Consider the following 21,202-nt stretch of genomic DNA (forward strand, 5'->3'; position numbering starts at 1 on the left):
TATATATATATATATATATATATATAATGTACATCAATAATTAAGATGGTATTGTTAAATACTCTGATATTCCTCATTCTATTACACTATTTTTGCCATGAGCATTTGATCATCTGCCTTAATGCATGAAGTTACATCCTATTCTTAATCCAGATGCTTTAATATGACATAGTCCTCCTTTTTATGTAAAAGACCTACAAATAATTCTCAGAAGTCTTTTGATATTTCCTTGAATGGTGTTATCAGAAGTTTTGGTTGTTTTTTTTTTTCAGAAGCCTCTTCGTGAGGTCAGACAGTTTCCACTGTAATTCATCCAAAAAGTGTTTTATCACCTTGAAGTCAAGCCTCTGTGTAAATCAGTGAAGGTTCTTCAACACCAAGGACACTCGTCCGTGTCTTTGTGAACCTTATTTTTTGCACTCATGGTTTACGCCACTGCATCCATGCTTAGCGTCACACTTGGCAATGTGGGGCATGGATGCAGCTGTTTGGCCATAAAAATCCGTTCTATTAAGCTCTTCACAGACTGTGCTGTGTTGTTGACTCTACAGAAATTTCAACTTGTGCCTCACCATCCACTGAACCCACTCTGATTTTATATGGCCTACTGATTTCTGGTGAGTTCCCGTCAAGCCCAATCGCTTCCAGTTTGGTTTATTATTGCTAATAGTTGGCCAAGGGTGTGTTACAACTGAACTTATTGAGCAGGTGACATCCTAATCACTGAGTTCCTGAGTGTAACCCAATAATTTATAAATATTTTAAAAGCAGTCAGCAAGCCTGCAGACTGCTTTATTTATTTGGCTATGAAAGTAATTAGAACTGAATTCAATTAATAGGATGGATGAGCAAATACTTTTGGCGATTTAGTTTACCTTAGACCAATGGGTCTGTTCAACTCTATACAGCCAGAGTCTAAGAATTTCTGCTAAGCTCCAATCAGGACTGTCCATGATCACTTTATTGAAGTATTTTACTGTATGATATTGTCTGTTGAGGTTGATATGGCAATGTAGCCCTTGTAATGGAAAAAATCTTATCCAAGCACTGATGAGGTGAAAATATCAGGTAAATTAATACCATGTGCATGATATAAGAGCCTTGTGATGGAGACCCGGGGTTCTATCCCATATTGATTATTGATGTTATTTATTTACAGTCTAAATGTGCTTTGTATTAGTTCTTTATTTCAGTTACACTGTGACATTTAGTGAACATTCTTTTTGGGTAGGGAGACTGGCCATCTTTCCTGTTCAGAGAATGTGGGGGAAAAAATGTCAGTTTGTTTCTGATTTAGATTAGCTCAATTTGAGTTAAATGAGTACTTGCCTTTCTGGGTGTGTCTCAGCAAGGTGGAGCAGAGAGGGAGACAAATGCTCCTGGAACATACCAGCTTCCATTAAGAGGGGTAATACTCTGAGGATTTATTTAGTTACATTTACTTTTTGATTGACCTTAGATTAGTTTAGTTTTAATAATTTGCATGTATGTAAATATTTGTTGGATCATTTATTGTTAGGTTTGTGTAAATAGTGTTTGTTTCTTGTTTGTCTTTTTTTGATCACCCCTTTACCGGGTGTAAGTGTTGGAACTTGCCTCAGGTATAAATGTCGGCTTCTTTGTTTCGCTGTGAGAAGGGTGTCGGTGTAATGATGACCTGGAGCGCCCAAATAAATCCACCTCAAAGACATTTTGTTGCCTCACTTCCTTCTTTAAAGCAGAGCCTCTGCCAGTCAAAGTGACAAGCCTACAAAATCCTACACTCATAAACAGATCACAGTAAATGATAAGAGTAAAGCTCCATCAGACTGCAGAGTCAATGCATTGTTTTTATAGCAAAGAAAAAAAATCATTTAAACTGGAGAGACAGTGTGGCTCCCTTGCAGATGCCGAAAGCGACATCTTAGAGATATCCAACCTTGGGTGTGGGATATCAGATAGGCTCATGAGCATGAAAATAAACGCGTGACATGGCCTGATTATCAGATTATTTACCCTGTAAAAAAATGTTTCTCCACACCTTTAAAATGTTTTGTATTTTTGTTACCACCTTACAAAGGTATTTATGTGTACCTCTAGAAAGTTGTCACATGTTTTCACTGTCATAGCTACAAATGTCTTGACACTTACAAAGCAGTGCGATAACACTTTATTTGAAGGGATGTGCATAAGACTGATATGACACTGACATAAATATGACATAACACCTGTCATGACCATAAAGAAGTCTTTATGAAGTGTCATTCAGTAAATAACGACACTTTTAATGTGAAGTTGCTCTAAAAGTTGCATTTAAAGTCTATTAAAAGTGCCAACTTTGCGTGATTTTGTAAATAATGACAATTTAATGCAGATCAACTTTGGATTAAAAGTGTCATTATTTCCCGAATGACACTTCATAAAGACTTTTTCATGTTCATGACAGGTGTTATGTTTATGACAGTGTCATGTCAGTCTTATGCACACCCTTTCCAATAAAGTGTTACCAGCAGGGCTAGTTGTGAATGACACAGGGATGCATGACTATTTTCTGCTATTAGAGCTGCAAGTACATTGGGGACATTAACAGGGTTACCAGCTGTTAATGTTGGTGCATGAAGGTTGTGGGTTTGAATCCCAACCTGTAGGTCTTTCTACATAGAGTTAGCATGTTCACCCAATGAATGCATGGGTCATCCAGCTTCCTCCCACAGTCCAAACACTTGGTTCTTAGGTTGATTGGTCTATTTAGATTGCCCTTAAGTGTGACTGCGTGCATTACTTGCAGTACATACCAAGTCTTGCTCACTAGTTGGTTCATTATGTTTGTTGCAAAACAAAAGGTTTGGTTTGGTTTTGAATAACAACAAGTGCCAAAAGCAATTGTTACAAAGTTTGTGTTTCTGAGAAAATGTACCAAGTTGGGGCAAAACGTACTTATCGGGAAATAATAGCCTAACTGGCAAAGGACACTGGCCTAGTAAAAGTAGTAAACCCGGTAACACTTTATTTGAAGGGGTGTGCATAAAACTGACATGACACTGTCATAAACATGACAAAACACCTGTAATGAACACAAAGAAGTCTTTATGAATGTTTATGACCGTTGTCATGAAGTGTCATTCGGTAAATAAATCCAACTGAGAAGCTGCAACAAAACGTTTCTAACAAACAAAGCCATTGGTTATACATGCTTATCCTTACAGGGCCACACAGGGTACACACATACACACGCATGCACACATTCTCCAGATATTGAACACAAGACATACTTGTTTTGCTATCAGGTATCAGATTACAGGTGCAGCCTCAGCTGGTGATGTCTCTGGCTGATTAATGTTTGTTTCAGTAGTTTGACAGTGGGAACCCAACGACTGTCAACACAGTTTAATGCAAGATAAGCAAAATGTACATATATGCATGAGTGGTGCTGAAACAAAATACTGCATAACCCCACAGCAGAAATATATGTGGGGAATTTGATCCGGGTATCATGTAAGTCAAATAGAACGTAAAAATAATCCAGGTATTTTAATGCAATTTTATTTTTCTTAAGTTCACAATTCACAACAACAAAGCACATAAAAATATAAACTTCAATTTAAAAAGGTGTTAAAGGCACAAAAAAAACCAAACAAAAAAAAACAAAACACTAACATCAGATTAATAAGCATATTGTGCCAGTGGCCCATTGCTAAAAATCAAAGAGGTTGAAAATATTGCTAGTTTACATGTTTACAGTTGTGACAACTGTAGCTGAAACTTAAACATTTATTTATGCCCCAGATTTTTGTCACATCAACAATTTCTGAATGGAACAGAATTTGGATTAAACACATTTCCTGTTTCTCAATTGTAACCTTTACACCAAAACTTCTGAGTCAGGTGTGGAGAGCAATAAAACTGATCATCCGATACAACCGGTTTTTCTAAGAACAACAATGTTGTTCTAAAAGTTCATTCAGTTAAATGAACTGAACCCATAGTTTAGTTCATTTAACCGGGCCACTTTTCCACGAAAACATTTCCAGAAGAACCATTTTATTCAGTGTTCTCAAAAGGCTTAGTTATACTGAAACATGATAGTTCATGTTTTGTTCTTCCTTTGAATGAATGCTATCACTGTTTGATAACAAGAACATCTCAAGCATTTCGCTGAAAATGAAATTAACTTCTAATACCTGTCACCAGTGAGGAATGCATCCCTGATAGGAGTCACTCTTTCAAAGACTGGTTCACTAAAAAACACAGTGATACTCTGATTCAACTTACAAATACAACCATTAAACCAAACATGGAAATAAACAATATATAATATTTAAGCCATTTTTTATGTACTATAATAGTCCAGAAAAAACTTTCTTGAATTGTTTCAAGAAAAAGTCAGCAACATTGAACATACAAATCAACAAATTAAAAGATTCTGGGGGTGTTGTACTGCAACAAAACTTAAAGTTGTAAAGAAATGACACAATTCATAGTTCTGTTACAATTACAAGGTACTTTTAGGTGACTGCTACAAGATTTCTATCCAGCCAGGCCACCTTAATTTTCATTTATGCTTCCTTTCTCCTCTGAAAGGATCGGCATTTCCTCTTCCTTAGAAGACAATCTTTGTGCGTTCTTGAGAACTAATTGAGGTTTCATCGTGGTTGATCACTTAAAACTCAGCTGTCTAGTATTATCTCTTGCATACGCTTCTCAATATACATCTCACACACACACCTGATACAACTTTTAGTAAAACTTTTATTTTTCTTCTGTCCAGTGCTACTAAGAAATAAAAGATTAACCTCCCACGACAAAGCTCACAGAGAAAGCTGTGTTTGCTAGTGGAATGCTTACAGATATTTCAGTTTTTATGTTTTTCAGTAGACAGGCTTGTAGAAAATCTGACCACCCAGAAGCCTGCGCCTCAGCTCGTTCCACAGCAGGCTGCGCTCCCTCTGGGATCCTTTCATGAAGCCCCGGTTCTCTTGAGCGCGACGAGACAGATAAGGGATCACCTCATTGACAGGGCCGTATGGGACGTACTTGTACACCGGGAAACCTGCCTGACCTGTTTTCAACAAGGAAGCCAAAGACAAAGATGTAAAGCTCACTGTCGCCACCTTGTGAGCATACAGTGTCATGACTACAACAAGGTTTTCAAATCTCGTCTGCATGATAAAAAAAAACACAAAAGACAATTCAGGGATAAAGAATGAAGCTGTTTTAGAAATAAGGGGTTCTGGTCAGTTCAGAGAAGAGTGAACTTCTTAAAGCCTTAAACTGTGTGGTGCACATTGCCACACACACCATCTTCACAAGGAGCATGTATGGCATTGTGAGCATGATTTTCTTCAGCAGGGACAGTTAGCCTGTCAGGGTTCATATGAAGACAGATAGTGGTAAATACAGGTTAATCCTGTATTCTTTTGCTATTCTTGGAATAGCAAAAGAGTTTAAATGGAATGGAGCTAAATGAAGTGGTTGAAATCAAAACTTACTTGTTTGATACAGACATACCTCCAAAGACTTGCAGAAGCAATTGCAACAAAATGTGGCTTTATAAAATATTGACTCAAGTCTTGCATTTAGTGTGTAATTAAAAGAGAAACAACATAATTTAATTCTGACTTCCCACATCGTGTGCATAGAGTTACTGTAGGTCAAACTGGGTAGCATTGGGTTGACACCAAAAGGTTGTGATGTAATGTTTGGCAGCTTTCACTAAAGGACACCAGGAACTTGTTTTCTCTCAACACATTCACTGGAGGTCTTTTTCAAAGGTCGTCGACTCGCCCGACTGTGACTAGGCTGACGTCTGTGGGGATCGTGTTTTAGCTGAGCCTTTGCAGTCACCTGGGGCTGTGACGTAAGCCTTTGTGATTTCATAACCCAGTGTTTGCTTTTAGTATCTGAGCTGAGTGCAACGTACCTAGGGGGAAGCTGATCTGGTCACACATGCCGAGCAGCTGTCCAAAGTAAACTTTATTCTCCGTGGGTGACAGGCCCATTTCATTCATCCTGAAAAAATTGGAAAAACACACATTCAGGTTATCTGAAGACTTGTGATACATTATATCATCATAAATCAGAGCTATTAGAGCTGTTTGATGCTTCAACACAATCTGGAATCTAATGAAGGAGCAATATTCAACCTTCATTTTGATGTTTTTATACAGAACAGAGGCAAAAACATACTTTTCAAGAGTGAACTTCACGGTGTCCTCGTTGTGAGTAGCAACCATGACATTTGCTTTTCTGTTGTGTTCAATCTCCTCCAGGACATACTCCAAACACCTGGACAAACAAAAAGCCAAATGGTAGAGATACAAAAACTACCTGACTGAAGTACAGAAAGGTTCTGGCAACCAAGTCAAAACTTACTTGTGGTACATCCTGTTTGTGGCTTCGTAGTCGGGGTTTATTGGGTCTTCGTAGCCAATCTCCTGGGCTCTGGCTCTCTCTTGGTACATATAGGCTCCACGAACGAGTTTGGCGCCAAAGTACCAACCCTCTCGTCGGGACAGCTCTACATCCAGAGTCACATTGTCGTAGGCTTCCTAGAAAACCATTGACAATAGAAAAAATATGATGAGCATTAGTACTACTCAGTCTTTTTTAGGCTTTTAGGAAATATTGGGGTTTTTTTTTCACAATGAAAACATTTGATAACATATGTGTTGCAACTGTGAGAAAGTTTGTTTGTTTTAATTGAATTTAATTTTAAGTGAAACACATTGTTGTAAGATTGTAAAGAAAAAGGTAATATTCTGAATGACTAGACATTTTTATTAAGAAAAACATTCAGGTCATCAAAAGGTGAAAATATTTATAACAACTTTTAATTACTACCATAACTTCATCAAAATTATGTTAATAAAAAATTGTAAGGAATAAAATCAAGTATAATAAAATAAAATAAAGTGATCTTTCAGAATTTTCCAGTTTTGAAAATAGTAAAGAAACCTTATCTATAACTACACTTTAAAATCAATATCAACCCTCCAAAATTCCTAATAAATAATAATATTCACCTTAAGATAACACTGGTAAGTGTTGAAAATCACTGGCTTTTCTCTGTTGAACTTCCTCTGCATCTCCAGGGTGAGTCGACTGATAGCTGGTTGGAAGTACGTCTGCTCTGCGTCCACCATGAGCCTCACTCCATTCTCCAAAGCATGCTGAAGCACAAAGTAGTAGTTCTCATAATGGTTCATTACAGCAGTAACTGAATATGTGCACAAGGCAAACAGGGCCTGTGGTTAATATCTATATTTGGGATTTTATTTTTCCTTAAACAGCACCTCTGTGGTAAGTTATATGTATTACGTGTTATTTAATGTACTGGTAATAACTTTAGTCATCTTTTTGAGTTCTCACCTTTGCTAGAATGTCGACTCTCTGCAGCATTCTCTTCATCTGGCTCTCCTCCTCGGCTGTAAACTTGTTTGACAAAGATTCCAGCTGGCCTGTCTGCACAGCCAAAACACAGAGTGATTAGCACTCTTATTGAAGAATATGAACTCCTTACCATGGCGTGTGTCATGGAGAGAAAACTGCAGGATGATCAGTACAAGTTTCTCCAATATTTGGGGTCTGCCTTTTCTCTAAGTTGTGATTCCAATATTTTTTAGTTGGGGGGGAGAGGAAGATGTTTTTTTCCACATCAGTGAATTTAGATCTGATTATTTTCCACCAATTGAACAGGAAATCAAGCATAAAGTGGAAGAGATGTTCTTCCCAGCACCTACATTTCTGTTCCCGAGTAACAGATAGTATATCTCCATCTGTTACTCATACTTTGCTTTAAAAATAGGGTATTAATCACATAGGTTTATCTGACAAGTGTTTTTGTTGTTAATTTAAAGGTTTTGTAGGTAGGCAGCATACATTGCAACAACTGCCAATTTATCACCAGATCACCTCTGAAACACCATAAAAGTTGCAATGACTTACCTCAAGATTTGGCACCATGAGCAGATTGGACATTTTTGTTGTATCATTTATCAGACTGTTCCAGTCCAGCAAGTCGATTGTTCTGGGATATCAAATGCAATAGATAAATTCAGACAAAAAGGTACCGGCATCGCTTCTCAGTAAATGGAAGGTTATCTTACCCTGACAAACCCAGCTTCTCCCCAGTGAACCAGTTCTCAATGTCATCTCTGGCTGCTACACCCATTTGAGTCAAACTTTCCTACAAGAACAAAATATAACAATACAAATAAAAAATAAAATTGGTTTAAATAGTAAACATCCCACAAATATATGAACAGAAGTGTTCTAAAATAATCAAAAAAGAAGATTCAAAGACACCCGTCCCAGGTGAGCATGTAGGCGCATGCAAAAAGACCTGAAATACCTTCAGCTGCTCCAGTTCCAGTCTTTTCTCCAAAGCAGTCATGTCAGATTTTCCTTGCTGTGCAGCGAGGAAGTTAAAGAACTTTCTCCATTTGACAAGGACCTCTGAAAACTGGAGCTGTTTAAACAAAAGATAAGATTTTAATCATAAACATGTAATAAAAGTCAGCTGCAGTTCTGACTGACACAGGTAACGACCCAGAGGTGACTTTATTTAACTTTTATAATAGCGTATGTAAACCAAAAGATGTAAAAAGTGGCCAATTTAGTGAAATGATGCTCATTATTTGTACAAAAAGATGCCAAGTTATTCTTACAAGGAACTGTGGTCGTCCCAGTGCAGTCATTTTAATTGCAGAGAATCCATCGTTTGAAGCTCCACCTAAAATACAGAAGCAGTGTGGTTTTATTGGTAAAATTAAGATTTACTTTTTTAATGGTCATCACATGAGTACATATGCAACCAACATTGGCCAGACAGTGTGAAAAACATGTTGCAGTAAACTAGACACAGCAAACATGTTGAGTAACAGACGTGCAAAAATCCACAGCATACTGTTTGCTTAATCAGCAATGATGTTTGTGAAGTTTGATCTGCTTTAGATGGCAAAATATTTGCTTTTCTGGTGGCCTTGCTCTGGTCAGCGAATGTCTTGACTCCATCATAAACTCAGAGGAATAACACAGTGACCTTGTTCTACTGCACAGACGATATTGCTTACATACCAGCTCTTCACACAACTAGTAAAAATATGTAGTCTTCAGATCAACTCTGCACTCTTCACTCTTAGTTATGCATTCATTTTTATTTCATTTTTTTATTTTAAAATATTTCTTTCCCTAACTGCTTCAGATACTACTTACCTGATGCTTTAATACAGTTTATGAACGTCTCCATTTGATTGTCACATTTGGCCTCATCAGCATAAAAGTAGGTGCGAGCGCTGATGACACCTCCTCGTCTGTCCCCAAATTGACGGTGGGCCTTGTACTTCTTCTCACGATGACCTGCACCTAAAGAGGAAAAATGATCTTAACCAACTTAGGTGAAGAAACAGTACACTTCAACTTTGATTTTTATGGAGTAATTTACTGTTTATAAACTAGAACTGAATTATGTTGTAACTCCGTTCTAGTGACTAAGTTGCTAGAACTCTGTAACTAGAGTTTTGATGCAAATTTTTGTATCAAAATGATAAAAGTTATCATTAGTATAATTGTAGTTCATCTTAAAGAGCTGAGCGATTTCACGTAAAATATTAAATGCATAAAAAGACTGAAAAAGTCTTTCTTTTTTAATAAATCATGAAACGTATACAAATAATAACGGCAAGAACATACATGGAGAAACATTTCTTTCAGAGAAAGCCTTGTAGCTGTGTTGTAAGCGTTAAACTCTTCACGTGAAGCAAACGTCACCCTGCTGCAACAGCTGGTATCTCATACCTAGTGAGAACCAGCTCCAACCAGTGCAGTCCAGTCAAAAGCACATGTTGTTGTGAGAGTCCAGCATGTCACTCTGCACTAGAACAGCTTTCACTTGCAGTGCCATCGCTCCAAAGAAGGCAAACCCTCTTTTCACCATATAAGCCTACTCCCCGGCCGCTCCTTACTACATGGAGCATATAAACTGATGTGTTGCACAACTTCAAATAAATAAATCATCCCTAAAGAGAACCAATATACATACCTGGGCTTTCCTTCTCTGCCTCGGAAACACAGGAACTGGGGGAAATAAAAAAGATTTGCATTAGAAGACTCAGCTACTCTTTATAGAAAGCATGAATAAACATATTCTACTGATAAATTATATTTTCACAGTAAAGCCTATGTGCTGAGAAACAATGTGATTCTGACTTATGCTGACTTGCTGAGATATTCTGCCCTTTTCTCTTCATATTGAGGCAAACAGTCTTCTTGAAAAAGTCTTTCTTTTTTAATAAATCATGAAACATATACAAATAATAATATAGCTAGTACCTTACCAAAGAAGGTACTGAAAAACAGAAAATGTTATTATTTTGTAGTAAAAGCATTTGGACAAATATAAACTGTGTTTATTGCCACCACAGAGCAGCCCACAATACTTCTTTGCAAGTGTATGAGTGTGTAATAAAGAGTTACAACACATCAGCCTTAAGCGCTGGCAGCCTTTTAATAATGTCCACTCCTCCAGCTGGATATCAGATCCAACCAATCAGAAGAGGGAGGTATGTCCCAATTGGCCAATAGGGGACAAGAACTGCTTGTGTCGTCGAAAACAAACATAAAACACTTTAAGATTTGATTACAGGCCTTTAAGGAGGTCAAAAACATGCTGTAGATTACACAGATCAGGAGGCATAACGGAAGCAATACATGAAGAGATAAGATAAGAGCAGAAAGTACAGTACAGTGGAATATTATAGAGCTTATGGAAGGAAATAAAATACTTAGTTTAAAAGATGAAATCAAACTTGTATTCTAAATGTAATGTGTGGAAAACTTTTGGTTTCTTTGTCTAACTTTACATGTTAAGCTAACTAATTCAGAAAATATTCCAAATTGGAAAAATTGCCATGCAAATTATAGAAAGTAACTAACAGCTGGGGTCAATTAAACAAACTCTATCATATTTAAACATAAATCAATTTTATTTTGGTATGTAATAATTGCAAGATAAAACATATTTACACATACTTGCTTAGTAGTATAATTAGTACTATAATCAACACTTCTATTATTTAGAGCTCTGTGCTCAAACATGCAGGCTTAAAAGACCTGAGGTCTACATTGTTAAGTGATGGAAGACTCAGCATGTAAGGGCACTGCCTCACTATCCATGCAGTTTGCAGGTTGTCATGTGCATTTGATTGAGCAATGGGTTAAACATACCTAAGGTTACTTGCATGAGATCTGGTTGTAAATTATATCCCCCCCCCAAACTATCTAATAAGTTTCAGGAAATTTGTCGTGTCAGTGGTATTTAATGTTATTCCTGCAGGTGCTATCCGAATCACACTACTCATGTTCCAAATATGCAGAGGGATGGTTTTCACTCTCTGACTTTAAATAACCTTCTGAATTCCCAGTTTTAGTGCATTTGTGTTATTGTTGAATGGCAATAAAGGATTGGACAGAAAGACTCTGTTTTAGGTGCAGACACACCCAGTAAGTTACAAACTAGGATATAAGGACAGGCTGTGCAAATGTACTTGTCTCAACTGATTTGCATGTATTAAGAATGTTATATAACTACAGAAGAAAGGGCCCACCTTCCTTTTATATGTGAGGCTTATTAAACAGTGGTACAACTACTTAAATACAAACCTGAAATCACATTGTAGGCAACTCAACCTTTACACTCAGTGAATACAGTCATATTCAATAAATTGGAATATGTGTTCAGATGAGGGCCATTGCTCAGATTACAAGTACCTTTTCAAAATAACATCCTTTAAGCAGGTACTAAGCATACATTTCTATAAGTACACATTTTTGTTTTTAATACTATTTTTTGTCATTGGTCTGGTGTAGATGTTAAACATTTAAATGTCATATTTTTATTACATGTAAGAGGAAAATTATTTACAGAAATAAAAGTTTTCAAACATTCATGTGTATTTGGCCCATATAACGTGTTTAAGTTTCTGAAATAAATGGGTTTTTCAGTACTATTTTAATTAAGTGAATGACTGTACTCACTCCATTTCTTTCTTCTCTGCCTCCTCTTGTGTCAGATCTTCTTCCACACTGTAGTCCAGCACTGCCCCCACGCCAAAAGCCTGGTTCTTGTGGATTAAAGGTTTGATAGCGTTATGGTCTTCCCCTGCCACAAACTGACCGTAGAAGGTCATCTTCATCAGCTTCTCAAACAACCGCTGACCCAGCAACTTCTTACTGAGTTCCATCAGCTGAAAGAGCATGGAAGAGAGGTTGCTGGTTTATTTTAACACACAGGCAATTTGCAAGCTGAATTACAACTTTTCCAGATAAACTCACCCCCTTATTCTTCTCAACAAGGATGTCAATTCTACACAGGTTGAAGACCAGCAGACTTCGCAGCAGCTCGATGTTATTCTTACTTTTGTATGCCTCTTCGGTGTTGTCGAAGTCGATGTGAATTCTGTTCAGACGCACGTCTTTGGCGTTTTTGGTCTGGCTGATGAGTTCTACTGGGGCAGCATCCACCACCGCGCAGCCCTCCAACTGCCGCTGCGGCTCCTTCTCTTCCTGGCTCTTCGGGGATGCCACAGTTGACAGACATCTTGAAGGTGAAATGCGGATTTTGTTGATGTTTCCCGACTTCGCTCGAGCAAGAGACGCGACAAACTTCGTGTAGGACATATTTCCCCTTTCTTTAAATGAGTTTTTTTTTTTTTTTTTAAAAACGCAGCGATCAGTTCCGTGCTGCTGGGCTGCTGCTTCTATGGGTGACGGTTGTGTAATGAGCGCGCGAGTCGGTGCGTCTGCAACTCATCACTCTGGTCTCGAGAGGCGGTTCCTCACATGTCGAAGCACGCGCCCTTCTTATTCAAATAAAATAAAATAGCTAAGATATCATGCATGGAATCTAACAGATTATGCTTTAGTTATTACATTCATCCATGCATCCATCCATTATCTAACTCTCGCTTATCCCTGCATGGGTAAAAGTATACTAGGGGTGCTGGTGTCCACCTCAAGCGAACATCAATGCTTAAAAAATTATATCATCAGGCAGACAAAAGAAGTTATGAGCAGATTCTAAAGACTAAAATAGAAAAAATAAATTACATAATTAAAAAAAATTCAGGCAAAAGAAAGACTTTTACAAATATTTTTTTCTACGTAAAACCCCGTTATAGGTAATTTAAGTATATAGTAAAATGTACTTTAAATGACAATACATAGTGCTTACTGTATGCTTGATCTCCAAATGGCACTAGGCTCAGCAGATAGAAAATAATATTTGTACACACCTAAAATGTCTCAGTTTATCATGAAATGTATGCGTGTTTCTGTGTCTCATACATTAGTGGTTAAAATGTGTTGATTTTTCATTCATGGGGGTAAAATCTCCCCAAAAAATTCAAGTGAGATTAATGATACTTCGTAAAAAATATTACTCAAGTATCGGTACGATGCACTAAAACTACTCCTAAAAGCACCCCCCACATTTACTCAAGTAAATGTAACTTAATAAATTGATTCTACCCGACTAAAATAAAAGTACATGAGATATAAAACTGATTTAAAAAAATAATTAATTTAATAATTGAGTTAATAGAATATCAAGAGGAGGAATTTCTGAGATTTCAATTAAAGTCAGGATTGGCGAACAAAACAACAACAACAAAAACAACAGATGTCAAATTCAGTCATTCCCTTTCTGTCGGAAGCAAAAAAAAATGTAGAGGCACTTTTGCCTCTGGGGGCGGTAATGCACAACGAAGTATCCACACTGCCGCCAACTCAAGAAAAAGAAGAAGAAGAAGAAGAAGCTAACGTTGCTAACACGGAAGAAGGTGTGTGTCTTGAGAAGTAGCGTTCAAACTAAAACACTTAGGTGTTATCTTTGAAAGCTAATTGTACTGTTTTAAACGTAAGTAGTTTTTATTACAACATACACGATGTTCTAAGTAATACTGCTGTTATAGATTGGTAGAAATATTGGTGCATTTTAGGCGCAGTGAGATTTTTAGCCAGGTTAGCTGGTCAACAAAGAAATGTTACTTGCGTATCCAACGAACATATTCAGGTTCAAGACGATACAAAACAGAAATCCTGCAAAATGAATGAGGTTACACGGTCAACAAACCAAATATGTGGACTACAGAAAAAAATGTAACATTTTAATGCCTACTATATCTTGTAGCAGCAACGCGTCCCTGTCCTGTTTATTAGCTTTAGCCTCCACATTTATTTGGTGGTGGTGTAGTTTTATCGTGTAACTCACGCTGAAAACGTTATAAATAAATCTGATATTCTAGGCCGTGGGTGTAAAGCTTTCAGTTAGCGCCACGTGTTAATCTTCATTGAGTTGGTTAAGGTAGAAAAACGGGTCTGGTCGGTTCATCTTAAAGGATTTCTCAAGGAGGCCTTGGAAACGTCCTCGTTCTGAATAGTATAAAAGAAAATCAGCCTTTTAGAAAAGCACTGGAACTTGAATAGGTGTGCCAGTTAAAAATAAAAAAAATCTTTGATTATTTATTATATCAGCTATTTTTATTTTTGATGTATTCTTAATATTTCACGTGCATATTTTGTGTGTTTGTTATTGAACTATGACAAACGTATTTATGTTTTTAAATTTCCATTTGTTGGATGATTTATTTCCCTCAATTTGAATCGAAATCTGTAAAATAGTGGTGTCTAAAGATCACACAAAAATTGCTTAGTTGAATGTAAAATATTTTTTAGGAATTTACTTAGATGTTGAGCAAACACTGACAATTATTCTGCTGTAATAGTGATTACAACAACAATTGAACTTTCAATAGATCTTTTATTCAGCTAAAAGGTTTGGTTAATTTGCTCTAGATATTTATTTTTGCAATTAACACCAGCAGATAGTAAGTAGTCTGTGTCAAAAAAAAAAACACAAAAAAAAACAGCTGGTGTGTGGTTTTTTTTTATTTTTATTGCAGCATATTTGCTAACTACTCGAATTGACATATAAACATTTATTCATTTTGATGCACAGGCTTATTATGCGTGTGTGTGCATATGCAAACTCATAATTTTTGAAATGTAAGCATTGAAAAGCATTAAGGGCAGCTTATTCATTTAACCAAACCAGCTAATTATCTTGAGTGAAATTCAGCAGTTTTGTTTTCAGACTATATTTTGCTATAAATCATTATTATCATCCCTGCTCTGAACATCTTGCCCATGATAAACTACTAATAACTACATTTTGCTACAGTAAAGTTTCTTCCTATAATGGAACATGATGTAAATTACTGGTTGTCAAAAGCAGGTACAAAACATTCCTGTGGTTGTTGGCAATGGAAGCTCCAGTAAGAGTCAGTTTCCCTTTCCTACCAAAAGAGAGTCTGATACAAAATGACCAAAATTGTAAAACCTTTTGGTGAAGGGAGAAAATGGGAAAAAACAACCTATTTGACTGTTTAAAAACCAATGTCTAATTCATTTATTTGTTTTATAGTACGTAGAATTAGCACAAAAAAAAATATCCCAGTAACAGCATTTAGAAGTATCTAGGCACTTCGAAATGATGTAGCATTATGATAGTTACTCTGCTGCTTTCTCCACTTCTCTGAAGCACTGCAGAGTTTTTAACACTTTCTGCTCACAACATTTAAGGATTTTGTTCATTTTTATATGAATGCGAAAACTGTGCAATAATTTCACCTGCATAAAAATGCTATTTCTTATTAAACATTTTCTACCCTCTTTTAAAGTTTCAGGCTTGGATCCATATTTGAGACCTTTTTTTTCCCTTGACCCCATCATTTACTACTGTTGTGACTTCAACTCCGGTTTACAGATTACAGATATACAGATCTTTGTCTAAGTTAAGGAATTGGCCTCCAATGGACTAAGTATATGGATTTGGAAAAGGACCGTTTCCGCAGCTGTTTCTGAAAGCAAGAGGTGCACTCACAGTCTGCAGTTGCCCCTATTCTGTGTCAGCAGTGCGATCCAGTCATTCAACATGTCTGACGGCCGGATCTATGTTGGAAATCTCCCCATGGATGTCCAGGAGAGAGACATAGAGGATCTCTTCTTCAAATATGGAAAAATCCGAGAAATAGAATTGAAGAATAACAGAGGAACTGTTCCTTTTGCCTTCATCCGGTTCGAGGATCCACGGTGAGTTTTCGGGACGGTCTCTGGCAAGTCGAATCAGAATCCCCTTGTTGGACAACTTTGATTTTGTGATACAACTCTACTCCAATAATCAATCGCCAGCAGGAAATGGATGGAGGCACCAAATCCAACTTTTGCCCACTGGGTGTATTTTGGTAAGGAGTTATTTGCTCTCTTCTCTTAGGGATGCTGAGGATGCTGTCTTTGGAAGGAATGGATATGCATATGGGAACTCCAAGCTACGTGTAGAGTATCCTCGATCCTCTGCTGCCAAAACTGGTCCAATGGGAGGTTTTGGAGGAGGAGGAGTAGGAGGAGGACAGAGAGGAAGGTTTGGACCCCCAACTCGAAGATCCGAATTTCGGGTCATAGTGACTGGTAGGTGGATGCCGTGAATCGTGGCCCAATGATATTAATCTCTGTTAAGCTGCGACGACAAATTAAAGGGACTGTTAGGAATGTAGGATTCATAGTCAGATATCATTTCTCTCTCATGGCGGACAGGTGGACAAGGGCCCAGTAAATGGACCCCAAAGGTTGTAGACAAATATTTCTCTTTCGTTGTGGAGAGGAGAACAAGGGTTTCGTACATGGACACCAAAAGATGTGTACAGATATTTTCTCTCTCTTGGTGGACAGCAGGACAAGGGCCTGGTAGATGGATCCCAGAAATTGTAGACAAAAATTTCACTCTCTCTCAAGGCGGACTGGAGAACAAGGGCATCATAAATGGACCCCAACATTTGTAGACAAATATTTCTCTCTTTTATGACGGACTGGAGGACATGGGTCTAGTAGATGGATCCAAGGATTGTAGACAAATATTTCTCTCTATCATGGCGGACAGGAAGACAAGGGCCTAGTAGATGGATCCAAGGATTGTAGACAAAAATCTCCCTATCATTGCGGACAGGAACACAAAGGCCTAGTTGGTGGATCCAAGGATTGTAGACAAATATTTCTCTCTATCATGGCGGACAGGAAGACAAGGGCCTTATAGATGGGCTCCAACCATAGTAGGGAAATAATTCTTTCATTGTGGAGAGGAGGACAAGGGCCTTGTAGATGGATGCCAAAAGTTGTAGACAGATATTTCTCCCTCTTGGAGGACTGGAGGACCAGGGTTCTGTAGATGGATGCCAAAGATTTGACAAATATTTCACTCTCTCGCTCGCCGTGGACTGGAGGACAAGGGCGTAGTAGATGGATCCCAAGTGTTATAGACAGACATTTCTCTCTCTCATGGCAAACTAGAGGGAAAAGGATGCCAAAAATTGTAGACGCATAATGAAATCTCTCTCATGGCGGACTAGAGGAAAATGGATCTCAACAGTTGTTGACAAATAATACGATCTCTCTCTTATGGCGGACTGGAGGACAAGGGAAATAGTAAAGGATGTCTTGAGTCATAGGCAGATATGTTTTCTCTTGGTGGACTGGAAGTCAAGGGGACTGAGTGGATGAGATGAAGTCTGCTTCTCAGATCATGAAAACTGAAACTAAACAAAAACTGATCATGTTGCCTGAATAATCCTAAACTCCCGCTGTAGTGACTGGTAGGTGTAATTTTATCATTGTGTATCTTTTATCTGTTGTTTTCCACATTCACAAAATGTTAACATAACACACAGTGCCTTGCAATATTGCATATTCGGTCATGTTACAACCACAGACTTCCATGTATTTTACTAGAATTTTGTGTAGGATACTAACGCTCAATTGTGACTGGGGAAAATGCCTGCTTCTTTTAAACATCTTTCAAGTACAAATCTGAAAGCTTTTATATTTATATTTTTCACATAGTACAAGTGGTATTTAAACTTTTTGGGATGCTAATCAACTGATCCCAGTGGTAACAATAACTAGTTGCCATGGCGAAGCATCAACTATCCAATAGTAAAAGACCAACACTATTTGTGCCGGTCAATCATACAAAATCTCTGTAAGATACATTGATTGTGGTGGTTGTATGAGAAGATGCGAGCCAGTTCGCTTTTGCAGTGCACTGTTTGTAACTAGGCTTCCTATAGTACTTATTACTGCTACAGAAAGACAGAGATTTCATATGATTTATTTTGTACTTCTTTAGTATTTTTAATATGACAACAATTTAAATATAGGCAGTCTAAGGTAGTTGTTTATTTTATAGCTGCCGAAACACTTAGCTTCAAGTATTTTTAATTATGTTAAGACACAATTTTACATCTGGTCTGAAAGAGACTCGATAGAAAAGTTGGTAGTTACATTTTAAAACGTTCTTGTCACATTTGAAGTCGGTGTGCATTTTAAGCAACTGCAGCTCAGGAGTTGGCATTACACTTATCAATAAGTAACTTCTCCAAGGTGAAACTGTAAATGATTAAAGAAGCTCCAGTTCAACTCCTGAATCAGTACGTAAGCTAAAATTTCAAGTGAGTTGATCAAAGTTTGCATTTTTGTTTCACAAAGAACTTCATGAAAGTGATTTTTAAAATGTTATTCAGGCTTCATTTTTAATAAAGTTTCTTAAAGCTTTACACTTTGGTCGACCAAACCAAATTTATTCCTGTTGTCATTCATTTCTTAAATGTTTTTTCATCATATTTGCCCTCCCCTCCAAAAGGGTTACCGGCTACTGGAAGCTGGCAGGATCTGAAGGATCACATGCGAGAAGCGGGAGATGTTTGTTTCGCAGATGTACAGAGAGACGGCGAGGGCGTAGTGGAGTTTCTCCGTAGGGAGGATATGGAGTACGCGCTACGCCGACTTGACCGAACAGAGTTTCGGTCGCATCAGGTATGTGGCATCAGTGATGGTGAAAACAGACACTGTTGTTCATATTTGTAATTTATTGAACTTTTTTTTTTTTATTATTTTTGCAGGGTGAGACCTCGTATATCCGAGTTTATGAGGAGAGAGGCGGTGGCGCTCCCAACTGGGGTCGTTCACGTTCTCGTTCCAGATCCCGAGGCCGCTATTCTCCTCCGTATTTTAACAGAGGATCTCCCCCTCGCTACCCGTCACCTCCACGCCATCCCATGTTGAGGCATAGTCCGCCTCCAAGGAGGCACCCCCCACCTCACCATAGCCCACCTCCACGTCATTACAGATAGAGGCCTCTGTATTTACGCGACATCTGGAGGAAATATTTCACATTTTTGCATTTTAACCATTTTATGTCTGTTTTACTTCAGACATCCTCGTCCCTATTTTGGTATAAATGCATTCCATGGCCAGAAAACCCACAACAGCCTACTCTTTCTGTAGCCTTTAAGTTTTTGTTTTTTTGTTGTTGTTTTTTTGGGGTTTTTTTCTGTTTTTAGGTTTAGCTATTTCAAAACAGAGTTGGCAATTCTTAAGTTGACATTCTGATTTCTACTTTGATAGTTAATTTCTTGGCTGTTCATTAAAACCTCGTCAGAAACTTCAGGTGTGATTTTCTGTTAAATTGATCAAATCTATTTTCCCACTTTAGATTTTTATTTTTAGGGATTTTTTTATTATTATTATTTTCTCCTCTCAACGATGTTGATCATTTGTGAGCCTTTTAGCTGTTGTCTGGAAGCCTGTTTTTTTTTTTCTTTTGAAGTGTGAACAATTGATCAAAGTGACCTGTAGGTTGAGTATAATTTGTTGTTCTTTACCAATAAAAATATAAACTCTTAATGAGACAGTGTCATTCTTGAAAAGTCAAATCAATTCCACAAAACATGGAATTGAATAAAATAATTTTCCAGGATAGGATTTGTAGTTTTATTTGGTTTCTATCCACAGTTTTTTAGTCAGTTGCATTTAGATGTACAAATTGATTAAAACAAATCCATAACAGTGACTCTCAAAAGTCTTCACACATTTTATTCTCGCCAGTTTCTGAAACAAAAAAGTGAGACCATGGTAAATAAATAAAAAATCTTTTGCACATATAACGTCATATTTGTCCTCTACAGTTTAAAAAAAACAAATGTTAGGTTAAGCCGGAAAAGGGTAGAGTGCCTTCTCCGGGTCAGGGGGGTCGTCCTGCCTCAAGTGGAGGAGTTTAAGTATCTGGGGATCTTGCTCACGAATGAGGGAAGGGAGATCGACAGGCGGATTGGTGCAGCATCTGCAGTGAAACGGGCGCTGTACCGGCCCGTCGTGGTGAAGAGAGAGCCGAGTCAAAAAGCGAAGCTCTCGATTTACCGGTTGATCTACGTTCCCACCCTCATCTATGGTCATGAGCTTTGGGTCATGACCGAAAGAACGAGATCACGGATACAAGCGGCCGAAATGGGTTTCCTCCGCAGGGTGGCTGGGCTCTCCCTTAGAGATAGGGTGAGAAGCTCGGTCATCCGGGAGGGACTCAGAGTAGAGCCGCTGCTCCTTCACGTCGAGAGGAGCCAGATGAGGTGGCTCGGGCATCTGGTAAGGATGTCTCCTGGACGCCTCCCTGGTGAGGTGTTTCGGACAAGTCCCACCGGGAGGAGGCCTTAGGGAAGACCCAGGACACGCTGGAGGGACTATGTCTCTCGGCTGGCCTGGGAACGCGTTGGGGTTCCCCCGGAGGAGCTGGAAGAAGTGGCTGGGGAAAGGGAAGTCTGGGCCTCCCTTCTGAAGCTGCTGCCCCCGTGACCCGACCCCGGATAAGCGGAAGAAAATGGATGGATGGATGGATGGATGGAGATTGCACACTTTTTTCTGCCATGATATGCATAAATTGTAAAAAACTTTTATATTCCAGAGACAGTTACTCAGTGGGATCCTTTGGAGCCACTGTCATTACTCTGAGAAAAAAATGCTTTTAACTGAAATGATGCAAATGGGTAAATCTCAGAAAGATATTTAAACCTTGTTTTACTTTAATTGATGTTTGTGTTTATGAACTCTTAACTGATATTTTATTTCGACTAAGCTGGTTATGTCTCACTCTAAAGGTGGAGACATAACATTCACGTATATTATTTTTCATTTAATTGGCAGGTTTCTCCCCCTCCCATAAAATGCACACAAGGCACATCAAATGCAAAATAGAATATTTTTTTAATACACAATAAATTAATTATACTTGGGACCATTTCAGAAGACAGAAAAAAATAAATATATTTCCATGAATATGCTTTATGTT

General features: G+C 38.0%; 2 protein-coding genes across 7 annotated transcripts; one reads left to right on the forward strand and one right to left on the reverse strand.

The window, feature by feature from the left end:
- Positions 1-4,304: 4,304 nt before the first annotated feature.
- Positions 4,305-13,028, reverse strand: prodha (proline dehydrogenase (oxidase) 1a). Its single transcript, XM_007568226.2, has 14 exons — positions 12,310-13,028; positions 12,013-12,221; positions 10,019-10,053; positions 9,193-9,342; positions 8,646-8,710; positions 8,330-8,446; positions 8,085-8,164; positions 7,924-8,005; positions 7,348-7,440; positions 7,002-7,148; positions 6,352-6,527; positions 6,166-6,264; positions 5,900-5,988; positions 4,305-5,038 (listed from the first exon to the last, which is right to left on the reverse strand). The coding sequence occupies exons 1-14, from the start codon at positions 12,652-12,654 to the stop codon at positions 4,848-4,850; spliced, it is 1,878 nt and encodes a 625-aa protein (XP_007568288.1). The 5' UTR covers positions 12,655-13,028; the 3' UTR covers positions 4,305-4,847.
- Positions 13,029-13,733: 705 nt separating this feature from the next.
- Positions 13,734-19,767, forward strand: srsf9 (serine and arginine rich splicing factor 9). Of its 6 annotated transcripts, none has more exons than XM_007568256.2 (5): positions 13,734-13,814; positions 15,949-16,125; positions 16,307-16,500; positions 18,725-18,897; positions 18,984-19,767. In XM_007568256.2, exons 2-5 carry the CDS (start codon positions 15,968-15,970, stop codon positions 19,212-19,214), a joined length of 756 nt encoding a protein of 251 aa, XP_007568318.1. In that variant the 5' UTR covers positions 13,734-13,814; positions 15,949-15,967; the 3' UTR covers positions 19,215-19,767. The 6 variants fall into 6 exon arrangements, with proteins under 6 accessions (XP_007568318.1, XP_007568324.1, XP_016535282.1 ...); XM_007568262.2 differs by having other exon boundaries at positions 13,736-13,814; positions 15,946-16,125; XM_016679796.1 differs by having other exon boundaries at positions 13,755-13,891; positions 15,714-16,125.
- The last annotated feature ends 1,435 nt before the right edge of the window (positions 19,768-21,202 follow it).

This window comes from Poecilia formosa, unplaced genomic scaffold, assembly GCF_000485575.1.
Source record: "Poecilia formosa unplaced genomic scaffold, Poecilia_formosa-5.1.2 Scaffold6, whole genome shotgun sequence".
In the NCBI taxonomy this organism is placed as follows: domain Eukaryota; kingdom Metazoa; phylum Chordata; class Actinopteri; order Cyprinodontiformes; family Poeciliidae; genus Poecilia; species Poecilia formosa.

Coding starts and splice junctions, on each gene's coding strand:
- srsf9 (XM_007568256.2), top strand. CDS start 15,968: ATGTCTGACGGCCGGATCTATGTTGGAAATCTCCCCATGGATGTCCAG. Junction 16,126..16,306: donor ATCCGGTTCGAGGATCCACG/GTGAGTTTTCGG, acceptor CTCTTCTCTTAG/GGATGCTGAGGATGCTGTCT. Junction 18,898..18,983: donor CAGAGTTTCGGTCGCATCAG/GTATGTGGCATC, acceptor TTATTTTTGCAG/GGTGAGACCTCGTATATCCG.
- prodha (XM_007568226.2), bottom strand. CDS start 12,654: ATGTCCTACACGAAGTTTGTCGCGTCTCTTGCTCGAGCGAAGTCGGGA. Junction 8,165..8,329: donor TGGAACTGGAGCAGCTGAAG/GTATTTCAGGTC, acceptor TTGTTCTTGTAG/GAAAGTTTGACTCAAATGGG. Junction 6,528..7,001: donor CTTACCAGTGTTATCTTAAG/GTGAATATTATT, acceptor ATGGTTTTCTAG/GAAGCCTACGACAATGTGAC.